The following is a 16,431-nucleotide window of genomic DNA, read 5'->3' as shown; positions in this document are numbered from 1 at the left end:
AGGATTCACGCTTTTACCTTCTTTTTATTTGCCTTCTTGATCTTCTCCTTCAATTTCTTCACATCCACTTTGTTCTCCTCTGCCTTGTCTCTCTTCTTCTTGGCCATTGGCTCCTCTTCCGGCGGCTGGAAGTCCTTGTTGCGCCTCTCCTCCTGCTTCTTCGCCGCCGCCTTCTGCTTCTCATCGCGCTCCTTCAATTTCTTGGCGCGCTTCTGATCCTCCTTGAGGAAGTACTCTCCGGACGCCAGTTGCTTGTCGATCTTGCTCTCAGGCTGCGGTGGCGGGAAAGGTGTGTACTCCTTTTTGGGCTTCTTCGACTTCGGCTGCTTCCGCTGGACGTTCTTGCTGCGGAACTTGGGCAGGAATCGCGTCCAATCTTCACCATTTAATTTCGGATCCTTGGCCAGTTCGCGCTTAATCATCAGGGCTTTGATATTGTAGATCGGATGGACGTTGTTCATGGTGTCAATTACAATCTCCCGCACATACTGCAGACCTCTGTAGGGGCCCAGGGCGGACACGGTGTTCCCCTGAACCATCACATAGCAATTGGTGAGGAGTTCTATAGACTTAAGCGTCGCTCCATTGGGGCCAATCAATCGCTGACGTCTCTTCACGAGCTTCTCGCGATTCCGACAGATTTTGCCTATCTGAATCACATCACATCCCACTTCGTCCTCCAGCACGCGTTGCGCCTGCTCAAATGGGACACTCCTGGCCAGCAAGCGAATCATGTCACGCGCCTTGATGATGATGTATGGATCCCATGTTTTCCGCGTAGTTTTCACCACCATACTGCCCTCAATCAAGTCCAATTCCGCCCGAATCTGATGCCCCTCCAGGCACTTCTTCACCAGAGGCCAACACTCTTTGAGATACTTCTCTCGGTACTTGGGAAACAGCGTGGCAAAGTAGCTCTCCTCCAGCAACCCGTTGGGATTGTCTTCCGGCTTGAATTCGGGAATTTTGAGACTCCACGCATTCTCAACGGGTCCAGTGGGTGGTGGAGCTTCATCCTCACTACTTGACATTGCCAAATGACACAAATTACGGTGCGAAATTAGAGATTTCCTCAGGAACAACACTTCCTCGTGTTTTTGTTTTGACTTTTCTGACAGTCACGCGAAGCGGAGTGAAGTTAGCTGAGGACCATTTGGGCTGCGTATATCTCAGTTCTGTTCATAACTGTGGAGGGAATTGTAACGGAAAAACTTTATTCTGAAAATAAATTGGATGAATTAGCACAAATAAGAGACGATGATTTATTAGAAAAATCTGATAATGCAAACATTATCTGCATGTGTTTGCCATTAGTACACCAGCTGAAATCTTGCGATAGCTTTTGATCCCACAACTGATTATGAGGAAATCTTTCACAATCGCACGATAAGAGTACTTTTAAATCTAACACTCAATTTGCATATTAATAGATGGGAAAATCGCTTAATAAACGTTTCCTTAGTTGGACCACTGTGAAAACAAGTGCAGAGATAAAGAAGCACAAATATTTTCAAAGCATTTTCCAGTTGATGCTAGAAACATGTATTATTATTCTTCGGAGAAACATTAGTTTCTTTTATACTTTATCAAGAAGAGAAGTTCAAAATTTCAAAAATTTTCCATTCACCCTTCTTGTGAAGGTGTAGAGCTAAAAGTTGTTGCTTAATCTCCAAAGATTGCAGAAATGCCTTTCTTGGCTTTCATGTGAACTCACTGTTGATCTTAAAACCCTTTTGGAGTGAGATAATGGGAGTCAAGCTGAGCTGAAGGTTCAATTGTACGGTTTGTACCGGTAAATCCACAGGTAAGCATTGTTGAAGGGGAATCGCATGTCCTGGACAAAATCCACTTTATCACCTTATTATCCCCGATATCTAATCAGCGTAGCGACAGAGAGAATATTGAGATATGTTTCTTTGATTTTGCAGTCAAATCTTATCGCGCTGCACTTAAACATTCCCGGGGAAAAAAATCCCTTTTAAAAACCATAAACAAACTGTTTGGGAGGATGTGGCTCAGTTTTTGTCTGATAAAGACATGAAAATCTTCGGGCGGACAAAAAATTGTCATTTAATGAATGGAAAATCCTCAAATTTCTTCTCGTCACTTTGACCTTTAATAGTATAGAAGCCAAAAACACGCGGTCGCATCACGATGTGTTTTCATTTCCTCCGCATGAATCCCAAATGAAACTTGGTCACGATTATCGCACCGCCGAAATTTCCAATGTAAATATGTTATCAGGGGGCGTGATTCTAAGCATTCCACATGGTATTCATCCCCACCATTGCAATCATCATTCCCTCATGATTGTTTGTCGGGAGTGAAAAGATCCCATTTGCGGGATTCGTGGAAAGAGCGCGTCAGGAGATAGCATATGGATTTTGCGACAATCAGCCTCACCAAATATAATTCTCATTCATGTATCATGCTTTAACCTATTCACATTGGGAAAAAATGCTTTGGTGATAACCCACAAGACAAAAAATGTGCCTCCGAGACGCAAATTTGATTGTCGAGGAAAATTTCAAAACGACTCTCTGCAAGCACTCCTCAGTCGGCAAGGAGCATCCCTGGCGAGTGGTCAAAGTGTCGCATTAGAGACGTTGTGACATGTTGCCTGAGATTCTGGCTGATCTGTGACCTGTGCCTTAGGCCAAATGGCTCTGTGACCAGCATTTGATAGTGATCTGCAACGCAAAATAGTTTATACACGCATCACAGCTTGCGCACTCCTGTAGTTCAAGGCGCAATCTCGTGAGATAAGCAAGTGATACTTTCATATGTGGATCAAATTTCTCTGGCTCAAGACGGTGATAAAGTGCAAAAGTGTGATAAACTCAGTAGAAAATGGCTCTGGACTTCGTGGCAGGATGCTTAGGGGGTAAGTCAGGGACGTTCAGGGCCGAGGAGAAGCTCCGCTATCGCTCAACTCATGCCTCAAGATCAAGGGTGAAGTGTTGAGTGATCTTCGCGCCAGAGAGAAAGTAATTCTCTACACATATTATTGACCACACAATTATATACATCTTGCGCAGAGCTTTTCAATCAATTTACGAATTCCAAACAAGTTCTCTAAAATCCTTTTTAGCTGCATAAAATCTAAGTAAAGCGAATTAATTATTGAGGTGCAATTATCTGAAAATAATATTATATCACCCTAAAAGCCAACTCCTTTACTCCTTTTCCCCTGCAGGATGTGCGGGAGTGCTGGTGGGACATCCCTTCGACACTGTTAAAGTGAACTTACAGACACAGGACTATCGGAATCCCCAATATCGCGGGACATTCCACTGTCTGAAGACCATCGTGGCCCGAGATTCCGTTCGAGGACTTTATCGCGGCATGGCGAGTCCCATGTCTGGCGTGGCTTTCGTCAATGCCATAGTCTTTGGGGTGTACGGCAACGTTCAGAGACGTACTGCGGATCCTACCTCGCTGCGATCACACTTCCTGGCGGGAGCGGCGGCTGGATTGGCACAGAGCGTCGTCTGTTCACCGATGGAGCTCATCAAGACCCGCCTGCAGCTCCAGAGTGAATCATCCCCGGGTGGAAGGGTGAAGTTTAAGGGGCCACTCGATTGCCTGACGCACATCTGGCGCCACGAAGGACTGCGAGGAGTCTACAGAGGACTGGGCATAACGGCAGCCCGAGATTTGCCAGGTGAGCAAACATTAAAGTGGGCTTCCTGGCCCTCTAAACTCATTACGCGCTCTTCCAGGCTTCTCCTCATACTTCATCTCATATGAGTTGATGACGAGAAGTACACCAAATCCGAGTGCCTTCCACACACTCATGGCCGGAGGATTGGCGGGGACTTTCTCCTGGATCTGCACTTTCCCGATGGACGTGGTCAAGTCGCGGATACAGGCAGACGAGAAGGCTTACAAGAGCGTGATGGATTGCGTGGTGAAGAGCTATCAATCAGAGGGAATTGGCTTCCTATCCCGAGGATTGGCGTCCACCCTAATCAGGGCGTTTCCCATGAATGCCGCGTGCTTCCTCGTCGTCACGTGGATCCTGAATCTGGCCAGAAAGCACGACACCACAGATGGTGTCCAGATACAAATATCTCCAGCGCCAGAAGCCCTGCCGATCGTCAATCAAGTGCCGAAGATCTTCATAAAACACCACGATTCGCTCCATCACCACGAGTATCGCCACAAGAGCAGCACCATCCGCAACTACGTGGTCCTGGCCGCTTTCCAAGAGGCCATCTGCGACGACGAGATCGCAGAGCTCATCAACGACACCTTCGAGGCGCACAACGAGGGCTACTATCTCTGGGACACTGGCACAGATTTATCAGAATCTTGAACTTCACACTCGGGGTGATTTTTTCGGTGCTTATTGGAAGTTCATTCCGCAAAGTGTGTGTGAATGTGTGTGGGAAAAAAGACTGATAAAGTGATGATCGTGGAGTGAAAAATTGTACAATAAAGAAATACATTTTTACATTTTTTAAATTAAATAAGATTAGAGATTTGCAGAGTTTCGCAATTTGTGTCAATAAATGATTCATTTCAATTTCTTCACTCTGTATTTTTCACCCTTGCATTCTGTATTAAGTTCAAATCTATATAGTGATCAAATCGACACATCACACGATTTCGTGACAAAAGCAATAAATAAAACATTGATAAATCCAAAATTGCAGATCAATTATTCTTCAGTGTCTGGATGATCTTCGTGAGGGGGAATTTCTGTTGTGGAAAGTCCGCAAGGAGATTTTCCATGAGATTCGTGAGATGTTCCTGCACCTCTCGCTGCTTCTTCATACTCTGCTCAATGGTTGCCTCCGCTCGACACTTGGGCAGCACTCTGCCCGTGGCCAGGGCCTTGAAACGCCGCGCCCGATGCTGCTTCCTCACAATTGTCTCCAGATTCTCATGCTTTAGCAGCATTCCTTCGCCAATTTCCTGGTCAAGCAGACTATTTTGGTGCTGCTCAGCTTCCAACTCCTGACACTTCTTGGCAATCTCCTGCTCCAGATGCTCCTGCTGCTGCTGATTGCCAATCAGGCTTCTCTCAGTGCACGTGATCTCACCATTCACCTGCTTCAATTTAATCTGCATCTCGGACAACTTCTGCTGCACATTACTCTTTAACTTCGCTCGCCCGCCGTGCAATTTCTCCTTCACAGACGCCTGAGTGAAGATATTCTCTCGGTGATTGATGCAATTGTCCATGTCCTGCATCAACTTCTCCTGGGCTTTCCGCAGTTGAGCATGACGCACTTCCATCCGATGGATCTCTGCCTTCATGTGGCCAGTTTCACTCTCAGCTGACGCTTCCATGTCACTGCTCTTCTTCGTCTCCACCGCCAGTCGATATTTCGTCTCCCAAGCGAGAGCTTCGCGATGCTTCTCAATCATGAGATCCTTCGTCTCATCAATCTCCACGCCGAGCTCCTCAATTTCTCGCTGCAGCTGCAGAATGGACATTTCGGCTTCCTTCAGTTTCGCCGTCAGAGCTTGATGACTGAGGAAGCATTCCTCCTCCTCGTGATCATGTCCTTGTTGCTCATCAAACAATCGTCCACTGAGGAGATCCAGACGGGAATGGAGTTTGCCAATCTCTCGATCAGTCACACGATCCTCATCCGCCAAATGTTCAAGTTCCCTCTCGACTTTCCTGCACTTCTGGTCGATGATGAGAAATTCTGGAAGAAAGACAGATTAAAGCATTCTCTCTGGCACCCTTCGTGAAGATTCTTACGCTTTCTGGCCAAGAAAATCTCATTGGTTTGATGAGAGCGCTTCTCTGTCAGATTAACCACGTGTCCCTGAAGTTTCAGCCAGAAGTTCTGGACACTCTTGATTTCTCCATCCATTTCCTCAATTTGCTTCTGAAGACTCAAAAGCTTCAGCTCATCGGGATTCCCCTCTCGACCTCCGGCAGCCGCAATCTTCTCATTCAGCTGCTTCACCAGCAGATCCAATCGGCGCTGGTGGGATTCTATGGTGCCCAAGACATTTTTCATCTCCTCCTCCTGCTCATTAGCTTCCATTTTCATTTCGGTCTCCTTCCCTTGAAGCTTTTCAATCATCATCTGGTGATTACCCACAATTCCACGATATTTCTCCAAGTCCAGAAGCAGAATGGACAATTGATTCTCTGTGCTGGATAGCATTATCTCTGCATTGCGACGTTTCTCCTGGATTTCCCGCAAATCTCTCGCGCGATACTGTCCAACTTTGTCCGTTGTGATTTGATTCTGCAGGAGTTCCAGGATTTTCTCCTCCAGTTCCACCTTGCGACCGGCTTGCTTCTCAATTCGGCTGCTCACACCCTTCAATTGACTCTCCAGAAGGATTCCTTCTACCTTTGCCTGCTTCAAATCTGACTCCGTTTGCTCGAAAATCGAGGACTTCTCCGCAATCTTCTCATACAATCTCTCATAATCCTTGTCTTCGCGCGTCAATTGTCTCTCAAGAGCCCTCACATCTCCCTGGAGGCGATTGCGAAACACGTTCAACTTGTGGTTCTGGATTATCTGCTTTTGGATGGCCTTATTTGTGGCTTCAATGAAGCCCCGCACTTCCTTCTGCCTCTGATACTCAAGATTCAGATCGTTTTGCACCATTGCCAGCACCTTATCTCTCTGCTGGATGGCTACGATCACTTCGCCCCATGTTTGGGTCATTCTCTTGTGTTCTTGCTGCAGAATCTCCAGGTCCGCATTCGAATCCACCAGACTCTTGTTCAGCATTTCAATTGACTTCTCCTGCTCCTGAATCTGATCATTGATGCTGCCCAGCTCATTCTCACGGGACCGCACATCCGAGTCCAGATGATAGAGGAACAGTTCCATCTTCTGGCCTTCCTCCATCTTCACCTGACGATCTCGATTGTCCTTGCTGGCGATTCTCTTGGCCACGGTCACCTCATCCCTTGCCTCCTGTGTCCACTTGGACATGTTATTCTCCAGCACCGTGAGATTGTCCAACTCCACGAGTCTCTGACCATGAATCCTCTTCGCCTCGCGCAATTCTGCCTCCTTCTCCAGGCATTCTTTCTTCAATGCCACACAATTGGCACTGATTTTCTGCCTCTTCTCACTCACATCCTGGATACGCATCTCATAATCCTCCAGCGATACCCTCTGCTGGGCAATCTGCTGCTGCAAATCATAGAGAGCCGCGCCCACTTCCTGGCGCTCCTCACTCTTCACCTTCAGCGAGTGATCCAAGACGGAAATCTCACCCAAAAGCTGCTCCTGAATTCGCAACAAGTGACTCTTGAGGTTCTGCTGAAAGCGCTCGAGCAGCGGATGATCTTCGGGCAAGATTGCCTCCAGACACTCCAGCCCAGGGACATTTTCCAATTTTTCCACTTGGTTTTCCATTTCTCACACACACGAGCTCGTTACAAAGTTGTTTGATCAATTAAATCCGTCGCACCTCCTCATCAGCGCCACCATGCGCTGAGCAACTCGAAACTCATTCGAAAACACTTTTCAATAACCGCAATGAGAAGAAGAAGAAGAAAAGAAGTTGAAAATAGCCAGTTTGGGAGATGCGCAGAAAAATCACGATTTTAACTGGTTTTTAGTGTGAAATACTGGAAATCTGTAATATAGAAAGGAATATTTTGATCCCGCTGCGTCTGGTGCAGATATTTTCTCTGGATCTGTCCCAAAAGAGTGAGATTTGTTAGGTGAATTAGGGATTCAGCTGGCGGTGGAGAAAGAAACAGTCTGGTAAACATTTGTTTCCTGTTGGAATTTATGCAGAATCTGAACCGTCAAAACTCCCCAGAATTCAGGGAATCCTCTCAGCATGGCTAGGGGTGGCAGAGCTGTACAAGATATGCGAATGGAGGAGGAGAAGCATCTCTCAGATGTGGTGTATTTTGGGCTCTACGCGCTCACGAAGGCGCGCAAGCCGACTCGTGAATTTGAAAAGATCTTCAAAAAGGTAAGACCAACTCAGAAAATGTCCAATTTCAATGAATATTCAGTGCGTCTGTGCATTCTTCCCTGGCAGGATTTATTCTTGAAGCCCAATCAAGGGGCTCTGATTCATGTGATGCACTTTCTGTTCACGATCTACGATTCAGAAGACTTCCGAAAACGCTTCTTTTGGCCACTGCACAATGACCGGGAGGCTGAGAAAACATTCCGGTAAGTCCTGCTGAGGAGGTCTCATGAGATTTTGCTGTGATACTGGATTCTCTCTCCACAGGGCCACGTGTTTGACTTACTTGCTGGAGCTCAATGAGCGATTCAATCTGCAGATGGTGGATATCTCGACGTACATTTTTCTTTTTCCGGGCGGATTCAAGTTCCTAAAGATCATGGAGAAGCTCATCAAGTTCATCACCATTGAGGAGGTGAAGAAGCGCAATGAGGGCGGTCTTCTCGATGAAATGACCGTAGCTTTGGGCAATAGAACTCTTCGGCAATTGGTGGCGCAAAAGGAGGCTTTGGATAAAATTGCGGGGGAAAAAATGGATTTCTGTGCATCAGAACAGCAGCGGCTCGAAAACACCCTGGATGATTATCAGAAGAAAATCGAAGCTCTAGCAATTGAGAATGGGATGACGAAGGATTATTTGCTAAGTGAAGAGTTTCAGGCCAAAGAAATGGAGAAGATACAGCAGAGAATTGAAAAAATGATCCTTATGGTTGATTCTAGTGAGCGATATTGTGAGAACTTGAGAGAGTTGAAAAACAAGATGAAGAACATGAAGACACCAATTATTTCCACAAATCTCATCCAGAGAACGGAGGAAGCAGCTTCCAAGATCTCCAAACGCTTTCCGGCTATTCTTGATGACTTTGGAGATAATGGCTTGTCAATTGATGGCAAAGTCAATGTGAATTTCGTGGGGAAACTCACAAATTTCTCTCTTCCACATCTGCAGAAGATCCTTGTTGAGGAGATTGACAGAAGAGCTCCAACAGTAGCTGAAGAAACTGCGACGTATAATACTTTGGCAAGAAAGATGGTTAAAATGTCCGTAAAGTTGAATAACATGATGATGAGCAAATCACAAGACTGTTTTCCAGATGATAGAGAGACGGAGAACGTCATTGCAAGCACTCCTGGCTTCAAATTTAATAATCAACCCACGATGAAGAGCCTGGAGAGCAAACACCTGATCTTCCAAGACTGTGATGTGGCTGATTTGCAGCAGTTGCAACTGAATCAGCTGCATGAGAAAATGAGCGCGCCTGGAAGACTGGGAAGATCCAATGCGTCCTTGATCACTTCATCCATGAAAACTGTCGCGAAGCCGAACAGAACTCTTCAATATGACGCCTTGAGCGTCTTGGCATTGACGGAGAAGCGACCGAAGGCGAGGAAAATGAATGCTGTGCCTCTGGATCTCTTCTCACACCACAAAGGGAAGTCAGGTGCGCTCAATCATCTGGACTTTGAAACACCCAATGTGTCCTACAGTCAAACATCGAAGATCAGCATCGATGGTCGCTTGCCGCTGGGCAGTTCTTCGATGATTATCGGCAGTGAGAAGGAGATGGAGAGAACTGCATCTCTGACCAAGTACGAGTACAGTCCGAGTCCTGGGCCAAGTCATCGTGCAGATGAAGAAAACTCCCCATCTGGATTCCTGAAACCGCCTAAAGAGACAATATTTGCGATACCAAAACTCGTTTTTGATGGCATTCAGGAAGAGAACAACAGTTCGCAGAAGGCAAATAACTCTTTCGAGAGCCTTTTTCCTCAAATCGTGAAAGAAGAGGAAGAAGAGTCTCTGTTCAATATCTCCGATGGAGTTCTTCAAGACGTTGAGTAGCAGAAGAATACGTAAATATCGCGCCAAAACTGCCAATATTTGTAAATTTCGCTTGATTCAGTTGATATATTTGAGAAGTTTATAAGTATATCACATGATTCCCAAGAAATAATAATAAAACAGAAAATGAGATTATGATAATTTTATGCGAAATCAAGTTTATCTCGAAACACTCTTCCCGACTCAACTTTTTCGCATTTGTTCTTTGTTCTCTGGAGCAATTAGATGACGAATCACTCTTCACGCGAACAATTAATATAGCAGATCTTTTTTTCTCTCTCTCTCATAAAGCACGTCGGCAAATTTATATTTTTTCGTTGTCTCAGCGCCGTAACTACAAACAAAGCGCCAAATATTCACGAAAATCCCAAATTCACACACAAATTGACGACGTTTCGCATGGGGTTATCGCAAAGCGTGCGAGAGATGCGGAATTGTGACTTGTTCTATACTACAAACGCTACAAACAGTTGTTCTCAAACTTTTTCTCAAGCACACGCAAGATGAGACGCTGCAGAAAGTTCACACTAATTGAGCTAGAATTTGAGGTATGTGTGACAGAAATTTAATTTGCGCGTGAGATGAGAAGTGCGATCACAGGTGTTGAGGTTTAACGACCTGTGGCAATTGGGCGAAATGATGCGAGAATATGCTCCCATTTGCCCACAAATTTCGATTTTAAGTGTCTGCAACTTATTTATAGTGTGACGACACTCAAGTGAGGCCAATCATTTCTTTGTACACTCGTTTATCCACTTCCCCATTCATTGACAAATCGAATTATGAATGATCACACAGCATTAAGATTGAGTTTGTGCTCGCGAGACTCGCCGTACTTGAGGCACGATCGTGAAATAGTCACCGGCAGTCCGCGACGTGGTGCACACGCTCTGTCGCCGCTTCCTCTCGTGAGCAGACTTGTGAGCAGCGATTTTTTTTGGCACAAGCAGTGCGAAAAGTGAGACGTGGAAAGTTCTTGCAGTGCTGTTGGCAAAATTTGTGGTTTTATTACAGTTTAATGGTAGAAGAGATCTTTGATTATTGATTCGAGAGAAAGAGAGAGAGTCTGTGTTTAAATTTAGAGAGACCCCAATATTTTACAACAGTTTTGTGGCAAAACTATTGTCCTCAAATCACTCAAATCGATACGAACTTGCGAATACATAAAGATTTGTCCAGTTTCCGGATATTCAATAGAAACTTCCTCTATCTTATTGAGCGCCTTTGTGCTGCTTTTTCAATATTATTGTTTGCTCCATCATTGAATGTGATGCATAACCTCGTTTAACTTATTCCGCTGCACTTAATAAATCAAATTGTTTGGTCAAGAGGACACACAGCTTTCATTTTATGTCTTACATCAATCTTCTGACATTCAATTCTCTGATTGCTTGAGGCCTGAATTGGGCTTCAAGTCAAATACAATTGAGAGAAAACCTGGTGGAATGAGATCTCTTGTACTCCAGATATCTTTTAGGACATCCTCAATTAATTAGCAGTGCGCGAAGAAATACTTTCGGTGAAGATGTTGACTACTTTCTGGCCAGTGATCAGTGTCCTGGCGCTCCTGAGTGTCGCCACGGCTGAGAGGGCGGCCAGTACGGAGTTGCGAGACGATGCTAGAGATATGTTTGAGCCTCGTCTCGCCATCACAGTGAGTGCAAAGCATCACAGAGTGGAAGTGTCGTGGTATTACTCCAGCTATGAGGTGGGAGACATCATCGTGGTGACGAATGAGGTGCCAAATGGGAGCTTTCGCAGGAAGAACATCCAGGAGCCTGTCGTGGAGGCTGTGCGGGAGGGCAGTGGACTGTCTGAGGCGGGAAGTGGTTCGGGAAATGGAGATCTTTACGAGCCAGGACTGCTGAGTGTGATTCCACTGTTTGATCCTGTGAGCAGTTACGAGGAAGTCAAGAAGCGATCAAGGAATGTGCGCAACAACATCAATTGGCAATATGGGCCGAACTACAGAGACGTCCTCGTCGAAATGTATCCCCAGGACAAACAAGGATGGGCCACAACAGGTAAATCAAGCAAAAATTGCAACAGAATAATTAATACCATAACAATTAGATAACTTCAATTATAATTACTTTTTTAATTAAACAAGCATAATTTCCCGGAATTCTAATCGCATTCGCAGAAAAACGATAAGTTTTTCCATCTTTCTTTTAACAACCAAAGCTTAAAACATAGATAAGCACCAGTTATACTTAGACTTTTGATAGCTGTTCTTAGGAAAGTTACTAGAAATGATAAAAAAAAACATTGACTTTTCTTTTAAGAAATTTGATAACGCGAAACCTCGATTTTATTGTCTAATTTTGACAATATGATCATAAAGATATCGTAAATTTTGAGATTTGCGGTGTAAAAAGCAATTCAGACAAAGCCTTATTCTTATCAGTAACCTTATTTTTTCTTATTTATTTAGGGCTTAATTTTGGCAATTTACAAGAGTTGTTCGTCTACAAAGTCAGTCATAAATTTTATTACAATGTTCTCTATAGCAAAATATTTTCAGTCTGCGCGGTAAACAAATTGAGGATCATAAAATTTGTGTGATATTCCAAATGACTCACGTGTTGCTGACGAATTTTCACTGTTTCACGTTGAATTCTGCATTTTCTAATATGTTCACACATCCACAGATATCATCTTTGATCGTGATCTCGTGAGGCAAGTGAACAGAAACACCACTTGTTACGGATATTGGGCGACAATTCTGCGCAAATCAGGAAGAATCCTGATGACTAGGTGCTTCCGCGCCTTTCCCACGTGGATGAACGATTTGCGTCGGAAGATTGAGAACCTGCGCTTCAAGGATCTCTTCATTCCCGGCACTCACGACTCCTCCTCATACATGGACAACTTCCATCCACACAACGAGACCGTCGTGACCAAGTACTCGCTCACGCAGGACGACGACATTCGCACGCAACTGCTGCACGGCATCCGATACCTGGACATACGCGTGGGTTACTATCGCGCCTCGAAGCCACAATTCTGGGCCAATCATGGCATATCGAGGCAGCATCCGCTGCAGGAGATCTTGCAGCAGATCAAGGACTTTGTGCAGGAGACAAACGAAATTGTGATTGTGGACATTCAGGAGTTTCCAGTGGGATTCGGCAAGACCAAGGATATCCACAGGCTTCTGGTGAATTTTCTACAGCAGGAACTCAAGGGTTTCCTCGTTGAACCCGGTCTCACATGGCGAGGGACTCTCAAGCAAATGTGGTCGTCCAGGAAGAACATCGTCCTGGCGTATGACAAATCATCCGTGGTGTACGAGTTTGGATCCATCCTGTTTGAGTCTGTGGAGCAACGATGGCCCAACAAGCAGACTCTGGATGAATTGAGGCGACACATGACCTTCTCCAGGAATCAAATGACTGGGTAAGTTGCATCTCTGGTCATTGGAAGAGACTGTGACTGTAAATTCCCTCTCGTTCAGGAGCTTCGGCAACCGCCCGTGGGCGGAGATGGCAGAACTCACGCCCAGCGCTTGGGGAGTCATCACGGATCTCTATGGCGGACTGCGAAGGATGGCCGACGATGTGAATCGCCACGTGTCCAGGTGGTACGCGAGTGACTTCGGGGCAGGAGCCAACGTGGTGGCGCTGGATTTTTACCGTGGCACCACGATCATCGAGACGGCTCTGCGTTGGAACGCCATAAAGACTGTTTCATGATTGAATTTCAAATAAACTCACCTCTGAGCAACTTTTCCCCTTTACACACACACACACACCTTTGCACACCTGCTGATGGATCGTCTTCTGTCGCCTCTTTAGTTGTGTTGCCCCGGCGATAGAGAAAGAATCAACAATGGACTGGGACTTGAAATCCGTTCTCAAATCCAAGGTGAGTCTGGTGGAAATCCTTATTTCCTGCTCGTAATTCTCGCATTGGACTTCCCGGAAGGCGTCTGTGAAGAAAGGAAGGCGCTCGAATGCGGAAGGAGGCTCGAAGAAGGATGATTCCGTCAGCTCACCAGTGACGGAGGAGAGGGACTCAATTCTGGGCAATGACTTTGACATCCCATCGATCGACGGGCCGCCGCAGAGAGCACGCAAGATCGGCGGTTGGGCCGATGAGACACAAAAGAGCGGAAAGTATGCTCAAATACATCTTAATTATTAAACTATTTTTCTCATCCTTAAATCCCTCCTTACAGGAATAGAACTTCTATAAACCTAATTGAGCAGTAAGTATGACAAGAAGACAAGTTATCACAGGCTCTTCTAATCACCAATTTAATTAAATAGGGAGAGATTTCAACAGTCAAGTTCAACGGATAATGTTGAGGATGAGATTCCCACAATTCCAGACTTGGATGATATGCAGGACGATATTCTTTTGAACGACATTGCTCCGTCTCACTCGTAAGTTTCGTCTGTACAGCAAATCTCTGGTGGATTTCCTTTTATATAACATGATTTTGCAGAATCTCTGTGAAAATGGCAGCGACTTACAAGGCCTTAAACTCAGACATGACCAAACTGAGTAACTTGGCATCCTTGGAGGATGTGGATCTCAGTCTGCTGACAAAGTGCCTCCAAAACGAGACCACCGAAGAAACGGACGAGCCCTGGTACTGGGAGGAGCTCTTCACATCCGTCTCGGCGGAGATCAACTCCAGCAAGTCGCCCAGCAAAGCCATCAGTCCTTTTCTGCACTGAAACACTCACTCTCTTGTACGGTCTAAGTAAGAATTTATTTACACTCACTCGCATTCCTTCAGTCGTTCTCGAATCTCACGTCGATGTCCTCAATGATGGCATTACCCACAACGCGCTCCTCATCCTCCTGGACACTCTGCGCACTCGCCACGAGTCCATCATCGTCCGCCTTCTGCAGAATCTCACAAATGAGCGGCGACTCCACGCCCAGAATATACTGACAGGTCTGTGGCTCGAGAAGGTACAGCGATACGAACGTCTTGGACGTCACATTCTCCAGACACTTCAGCTTCACCTCCGTTTCGCGCTTCTCACCAGTCTTGTCACACTCTGAGCCACCCTGATAAAAGTGTGTGAGCTCCGAGCGGACGTTCTTTGGCTTCGGTCGCTTGTGAGGATGCTTTTCTATCCACTCGCGATGCAGTTTCTCATCGAAGAAGCCCAGGATGAGAGATGTCTCTCCGTGATATTGTCGCACATAGCGACCGTAGCAGAACTCGTACTTCCACCAGCCGGTGCCCTGAAGGAGAAGACTTGATTGACATCGCAGTCCTGATAAACTTATTGAAATCACTCACCCCAGTTAAGCAGTGTTTACCCTGCAGGAAAGCCTCCACGGGAGTGGTGTCAGTAATGGTGTCCGTGAGCTTTGTCACCTTCTTCGGTGGTGATTCAAGAGGATCACTGACTTCATCCTCATCGAAGTCATTCTGCAGAATCTCCATCCTCAGCGTTCCATCCTGTGAAATCACAGCCAAATAAGTTCTCTAACATTCTCAAAGGCACACATCCTTTTGCGGTGGGTGAATGTCTCAAAACAGGCACAAACAGACGGACAAAATGATAAAATAAAGTATAAAACACACCTTTGCGTCTACTTTAAAAACAGCTATTGTGTCCTTTGCATTTTGATGAGCGTTCTAAAGGAGCGAATAAATAAAACAGAACCAAACTAAGTGATGCGCAAGACAAAGCTGAAGACACTGAGTGAACTTGGCTTACCGAGAGCTTCTGGTAGCGCAGCTTCATGCTGTCCACCTCCATCGCCAGCAAGTTGCGAGGCTTCTGAGGCGCTGAGCCCACTGGATAGCAGTTGATATTGTTGTCACCCGTCTCCTGAGGCCGGAATTTGGGGTGCAAGCAGAGATTGGGTGTCAGGATGATCATCTCGTAGTTACACGTGGAGGTTTCCTTGAGCGAGTAGATGGCATTCTTGCCATGAGCATAGCAGACGTAGAGAACTTTCGTGACTCGTGGCTCATTGTTGATGTCGCAGATCGTTCCGTCGGCCATCTCGAGCTCAAAGTAGGGCAGATTCAGACTGTCTATCTTCTTGTACTTCAAATGTTCCGTATTCTCCTGATCCTTCTGTGCCAGTTTCTCCTTCAGCGCATCATTCTTCCAGTCCCAGCGACCCAGAAAATACTCTTGTGTCTTCACCGATTTCCCGTCTCTCTCCTCGTGGAACTGCTTCACGTACTGCCCGTGGCAGACCTCATACGTCCAGTAGCTCTCTATCCGGATGGAGCACTGCGACGAGGCGAAGAGCGGCATCAGCAACTCCAGAGGACCCAGACCGACATAAGAGGCGCTGCTCGTGTCTTCAACCGTCTGAACAGGTGGGATCATGCACTGGTACTTCTCCTTGTTGCTCGTGGTGACTAGCATTGGCTCAGCGCCCTCGGCATCCTGCTGCAAGTCCAGAAAAATGCCCACAATCAATAAGACCTTATCACGAGGCAATCAATCTACCTACCAAGTCATCAGTTTTTCCTGGCCAATTGATTTTATACAGAATATTATCATCAAACCCCTTGAAGTCAGCCTCTAGCGCCGTGACCATGCACAGCCACGCGACAAGTATAATTTGCACGAAAAACAACTCCATTTTCCCTAATTTCATTGTGAAAAACTACAATTTTTACGCAAACATTTTTGGGCTGATGTGGTTTTGGAACTTCCACTGACAGTTGCTCAGTTTTC

The 16,431-nt window shown here is 45.9% G+C and overlaps 7 protein-coding genes across 11 annotated transcripts; 4 read left to right on the top strand and 3 right to left on the bottom strand.

The window, feature by feature from the left end:
* Positions 1-5: 5 nt before the first annotated feature.
* Positions 6-1,108, bottom strand: LOC132260854 (KRR1 small subunit processome component homolog). Its single transcript, XM_059759229.1, has one exon. The coding sequence runs from the start codon at positions 1,029-1,031 to the stop codon at positions 6-8; it is 1,026 nt and encodes a 341-aa protein (XP_059615212.1). The 5' UTR covers positions 1,032-1,108.
* A 1,397-nt stretch (positions 1,109-2,505) lies between these two features.
* LOC132260851 (mitochondrial basic amino acids transporter) lies at positions 2,506-4,475 on the top strand. Its single transcript, XM_059759224.1, has 3 exons — positions 2,506-2,884; positions 3,197-3,664; positions 3,723-4,475. Exons 1-3 carry the CDS (start codon positions 2,851-2,853, stop codon positions 4,316-4,318), a joined length of 1,098 nt encoding a protein of 365 aa, XP_059615207.1. The 5' UTR covers positions 2,506-2,850; the 3' UTR covers positions 4,319-4,475.
* Positions 4,476-4,658: 183 nt separating this feature from the next.
* Positions 4,659-7,349, bottom strand: LOC132259273 (coiled-coil domain-containing protein 40). Its single transcript, XM_059756836.1, has 2 exons — positions 5,720-7,349; positions 4,659-5,663 (listed from the first exon to the last, which is right to left on the bottom strand). The coding sequence occupies exons 1-2, from the start codon at positions 7,347-7,349 to the stop codon at positions 4,660-4,662; spliced, it is 2,634 nt and encodes an 877-aa protein (XP_059612819.1). The 3' UTR covers position 4,659.
* Positions 7,350-7,509: 160 nt separating this feature from the next.
* LOC132260847 (uncharacterized) lies at positions 7,510-9,890 on the top strand. Of its 2 annotated transcripts, none has more exons than XM_059759218.1 (4): positions 7,510-7,660; positions 7,737-7,920; positions 7,990-8,126; positions 8,188-9,890. In XM_059759218.1, exons 2-4 carry the CDS (start codon positions 7,783-7,785, stop codon positions 9,761-9,763), a joined length of 1,851 nt encoding a protein of 616 aa, XP_059615201.1. In that variant the 5' UTR covers positions 7,510-7,660; positions 7,737-7,782; the 3' UTR covers positions 9,764-9,890. The 2 variants fall into 2 exon arrangements, with proteins under 2 accessions (XP_059615201.1, XP_059615199.1); XM_059759216.1 differs by having other exon boundaries at positions 7,510-7,703; positions 7,762-7,920.
* A 167-nt stretch (positions 9,891-10,057) lies between these two features.
* On the top strand, positions 10,058-13,511 carry LOC132260849 (PI-PLC X domain-containing protein 3). Of its 4 annotated transcripts, none has more exons than XM_059759223.1 (4): positions 10,058-10,311; positions 11,241-11,787; positions 12,415-13,162; positions 13,221-13,511. In XM_059759223.1, exons 2-4 carry the CDS (start codon positions 11,289-11,291, stop codon positions 13,456-13,458), a joined length of 1,485 nt encoding a protein of 494 aa, XP_059615206.1. In that variant the 5' UTR covers positions 10,058-10,311; positions 11,241-11,288; the 3' UTR covers positions 13,459-13,511. The 4 variants fall into 4 exon arrangements, with proteins under 4 accessions (XP_059615206.1, XP_059615203.1, XP_059615204.1 ...); XM_059759220.1 differs by having other exon boundaries at positions 11,230-11,787; XM_059759221.1 differs by lacking the exon at positions 10,058-10,311 and adding an exon at positions 10,630-10,784.
* On the top strand, positions 13,499-14,469 carry LOC132260852 (intraflagellar transport protein 43 homolog). Its single transcript, XM_059759225.1, has 5 exons — positions 13,499-13,630; positions 13,691-13,881; positions 13,944-13,973; positions 14,035-14,151; positions 14,214-14,469. Exons 1-5 carry the CDS (start codon positions 13,595-13,597, stop codon positions 14,446-14,448), a joined length of 609 nt encoding a protein of 202 aa, XP_059615208.1. The 5' UTR covers positions 13,499-13,594; the 3' UTR covers positions 14,449-14,469.
* LOC132260848 (endoplasmic reticulum lectin 1) lies at positions 14,460-16,416 on the bottom strand. Its single transcript, XM_059759219.1, has 5 exons — positions 16,205-16,416; positions 15,451-16,140; positions 15,315-15,368; positions 15,027-15,188; positions 14,460-14,968 (listed from the first exon to the last, which is right to left on the bottom strand). Exons 1-5 carry the CDS (start codon positions 16,349-16,351, stop codon positions 14,507-14,509), a joined length of 1,515 nt encoding a protein of 504 aa, XP_059615202.1. The 5' UTR covers positions 16,352-16,416; the 3' UTR covers positions 14,460-14,506.
* Positions 16,417-16,431: the final 15 nt, after the last annotated feature.

This window comes from Phlebotomus argentipes, unplaced genomic scaffold (genome assembly GCF_947086385.1).
Source record: "Phlebotomus argentipes unplaced genomic scaffold, Phlebotomus argentipes genome assembly scaffold_18, whole genome shotgun sequence".
Lineage (NCBI taxonomy): Eukaryota > Metazoa > Arthropoda > Insecta > Diptera > Psychodidae > Phlebotomus > Phlebotomus argentipes.
The sequence above is the reverse complement of the archived record's forward strand: the minus strand, read 5'-3'. Positions and strand labels throughout refer to the sequence as shown.

Coding starts and splice junctions, on each gene's coding strand:
- LOC132260854 (XM_059759229.1), bottom strand. CDS start 1,031: ATGTCAAGTAGTGAGGATGAAGCTCCACCACCCACTGGACCCGTTGAG.
- LOC132260851 (XM_059759224.1), top strand. CDS start 2,851: ATGGCTCTGGACTTCGTGGCAGGATGCTTAGGGG. Junction 2,885..3,196: donor CGTGGCAGGATGCTTAGGGG/GTAAGTCAGGGA, acceptor TTTCCCCTGCAG/GATGTGCGGGAGTGCTGGTG. Junction 3,665..3,722: donor GGCAGCCCGAGATTTGCCAG/GTGAGCAAACAT, acceptor GCGCTCTTCCAG/GCTTCTCCTCATACTTCATC.
- LOC132259273 (XM_059756836.1), bottom strand. CDS start 7,349: ATGGAAAACCAAGTGGAAAAATTGGAAAATGTCCCTGGGCTGGAGTGT. Junction 5,664..5,719: donor GATTTTCTTGGCCAGAAAGC/GTAAGAATCTTC, acceptor TCTTTCTTCCAG/AATTTCTCATCATCGACCAG.
- LOC132260847 (XM_059759218.1), top strand. CDS start 7,783: ATGGCTAGGGGTGGCAGAGCTGTACAAGATATGCGAATGGAGGAGGAG. Junction 7,921..7,989: donor TTGAAAAGATCTTCAAAAAG/GTAAGACCAACT, acceptor CTTCCCTGGCAG/GATTTATTCTTGAAGCCCAA. Junction 8,127..8,187: donor GAGGCTGAGAAAACATTCCG/GTAAGTCCTGCT, acceptor CTCTCTCCACAG/GGCCACGTGTTTGACTTACT.
- LOC132260849 (XM_059759223.1), top strand. CDS start 11,289: ATGTTGACTACTTTCTGGCCAGTGATCAGTGTCCTGGCGCTCCTGAGT. Junction 11,788..12,414: donor ACAAGGATGGGCCACAACAG/GTAAATCAAGCA, acceptor ACACATCCACAG/ATATCATCTTTGATCGTGAT. Junction 13,163..13,220: donor TCCAGGAATCAAATGACTGG/GTAAGTTGCATC, acceptor CCTCTCGTTCAG/GAGCTTCGGCAACCGCCCGT.
- LOC132260852 (XM_059759225.1), top strand. CDS start 13,595: ATGGACTGGGACTTGAAATCCGTTCTCAAATCCAAG. Junction 13,631..13,690: donor AATCCGTTCTCAAATCCAAG/GTGAGTCTGGTG, acceptor ACTTCCCGGAAG/GCGTCTGTGAAGAAAGGAAG. Junction 13,974..14,034: donor TCTATAAACCTAATTGAGCA/GTAAGTATGACA, acceptor TTAATTAAATAG/GGAGAGATTTCAACAGTCAA.
- LOC132260848 (XM_059759219.1), bottom strand. CDS start 16,351: ATGAAATTAGGGAAAATGGAGTTGTTTTTCGTGCAAATTATACTTGTC. Junction 16,141..16,204: donor CAGGAAAAACTGATGACTTG/GTAGGTAGATTG, acceptor CTGGACTTGCAG/CAGGATGCCGAGGGCGCTGA. Junction 15,189..15,314: donor TTTTTAAAGTAGACGCAAAG/GTGTGTTTTATA, acceptor GTGATTTCACAG/GATGGAACGCTGAGGATGGA.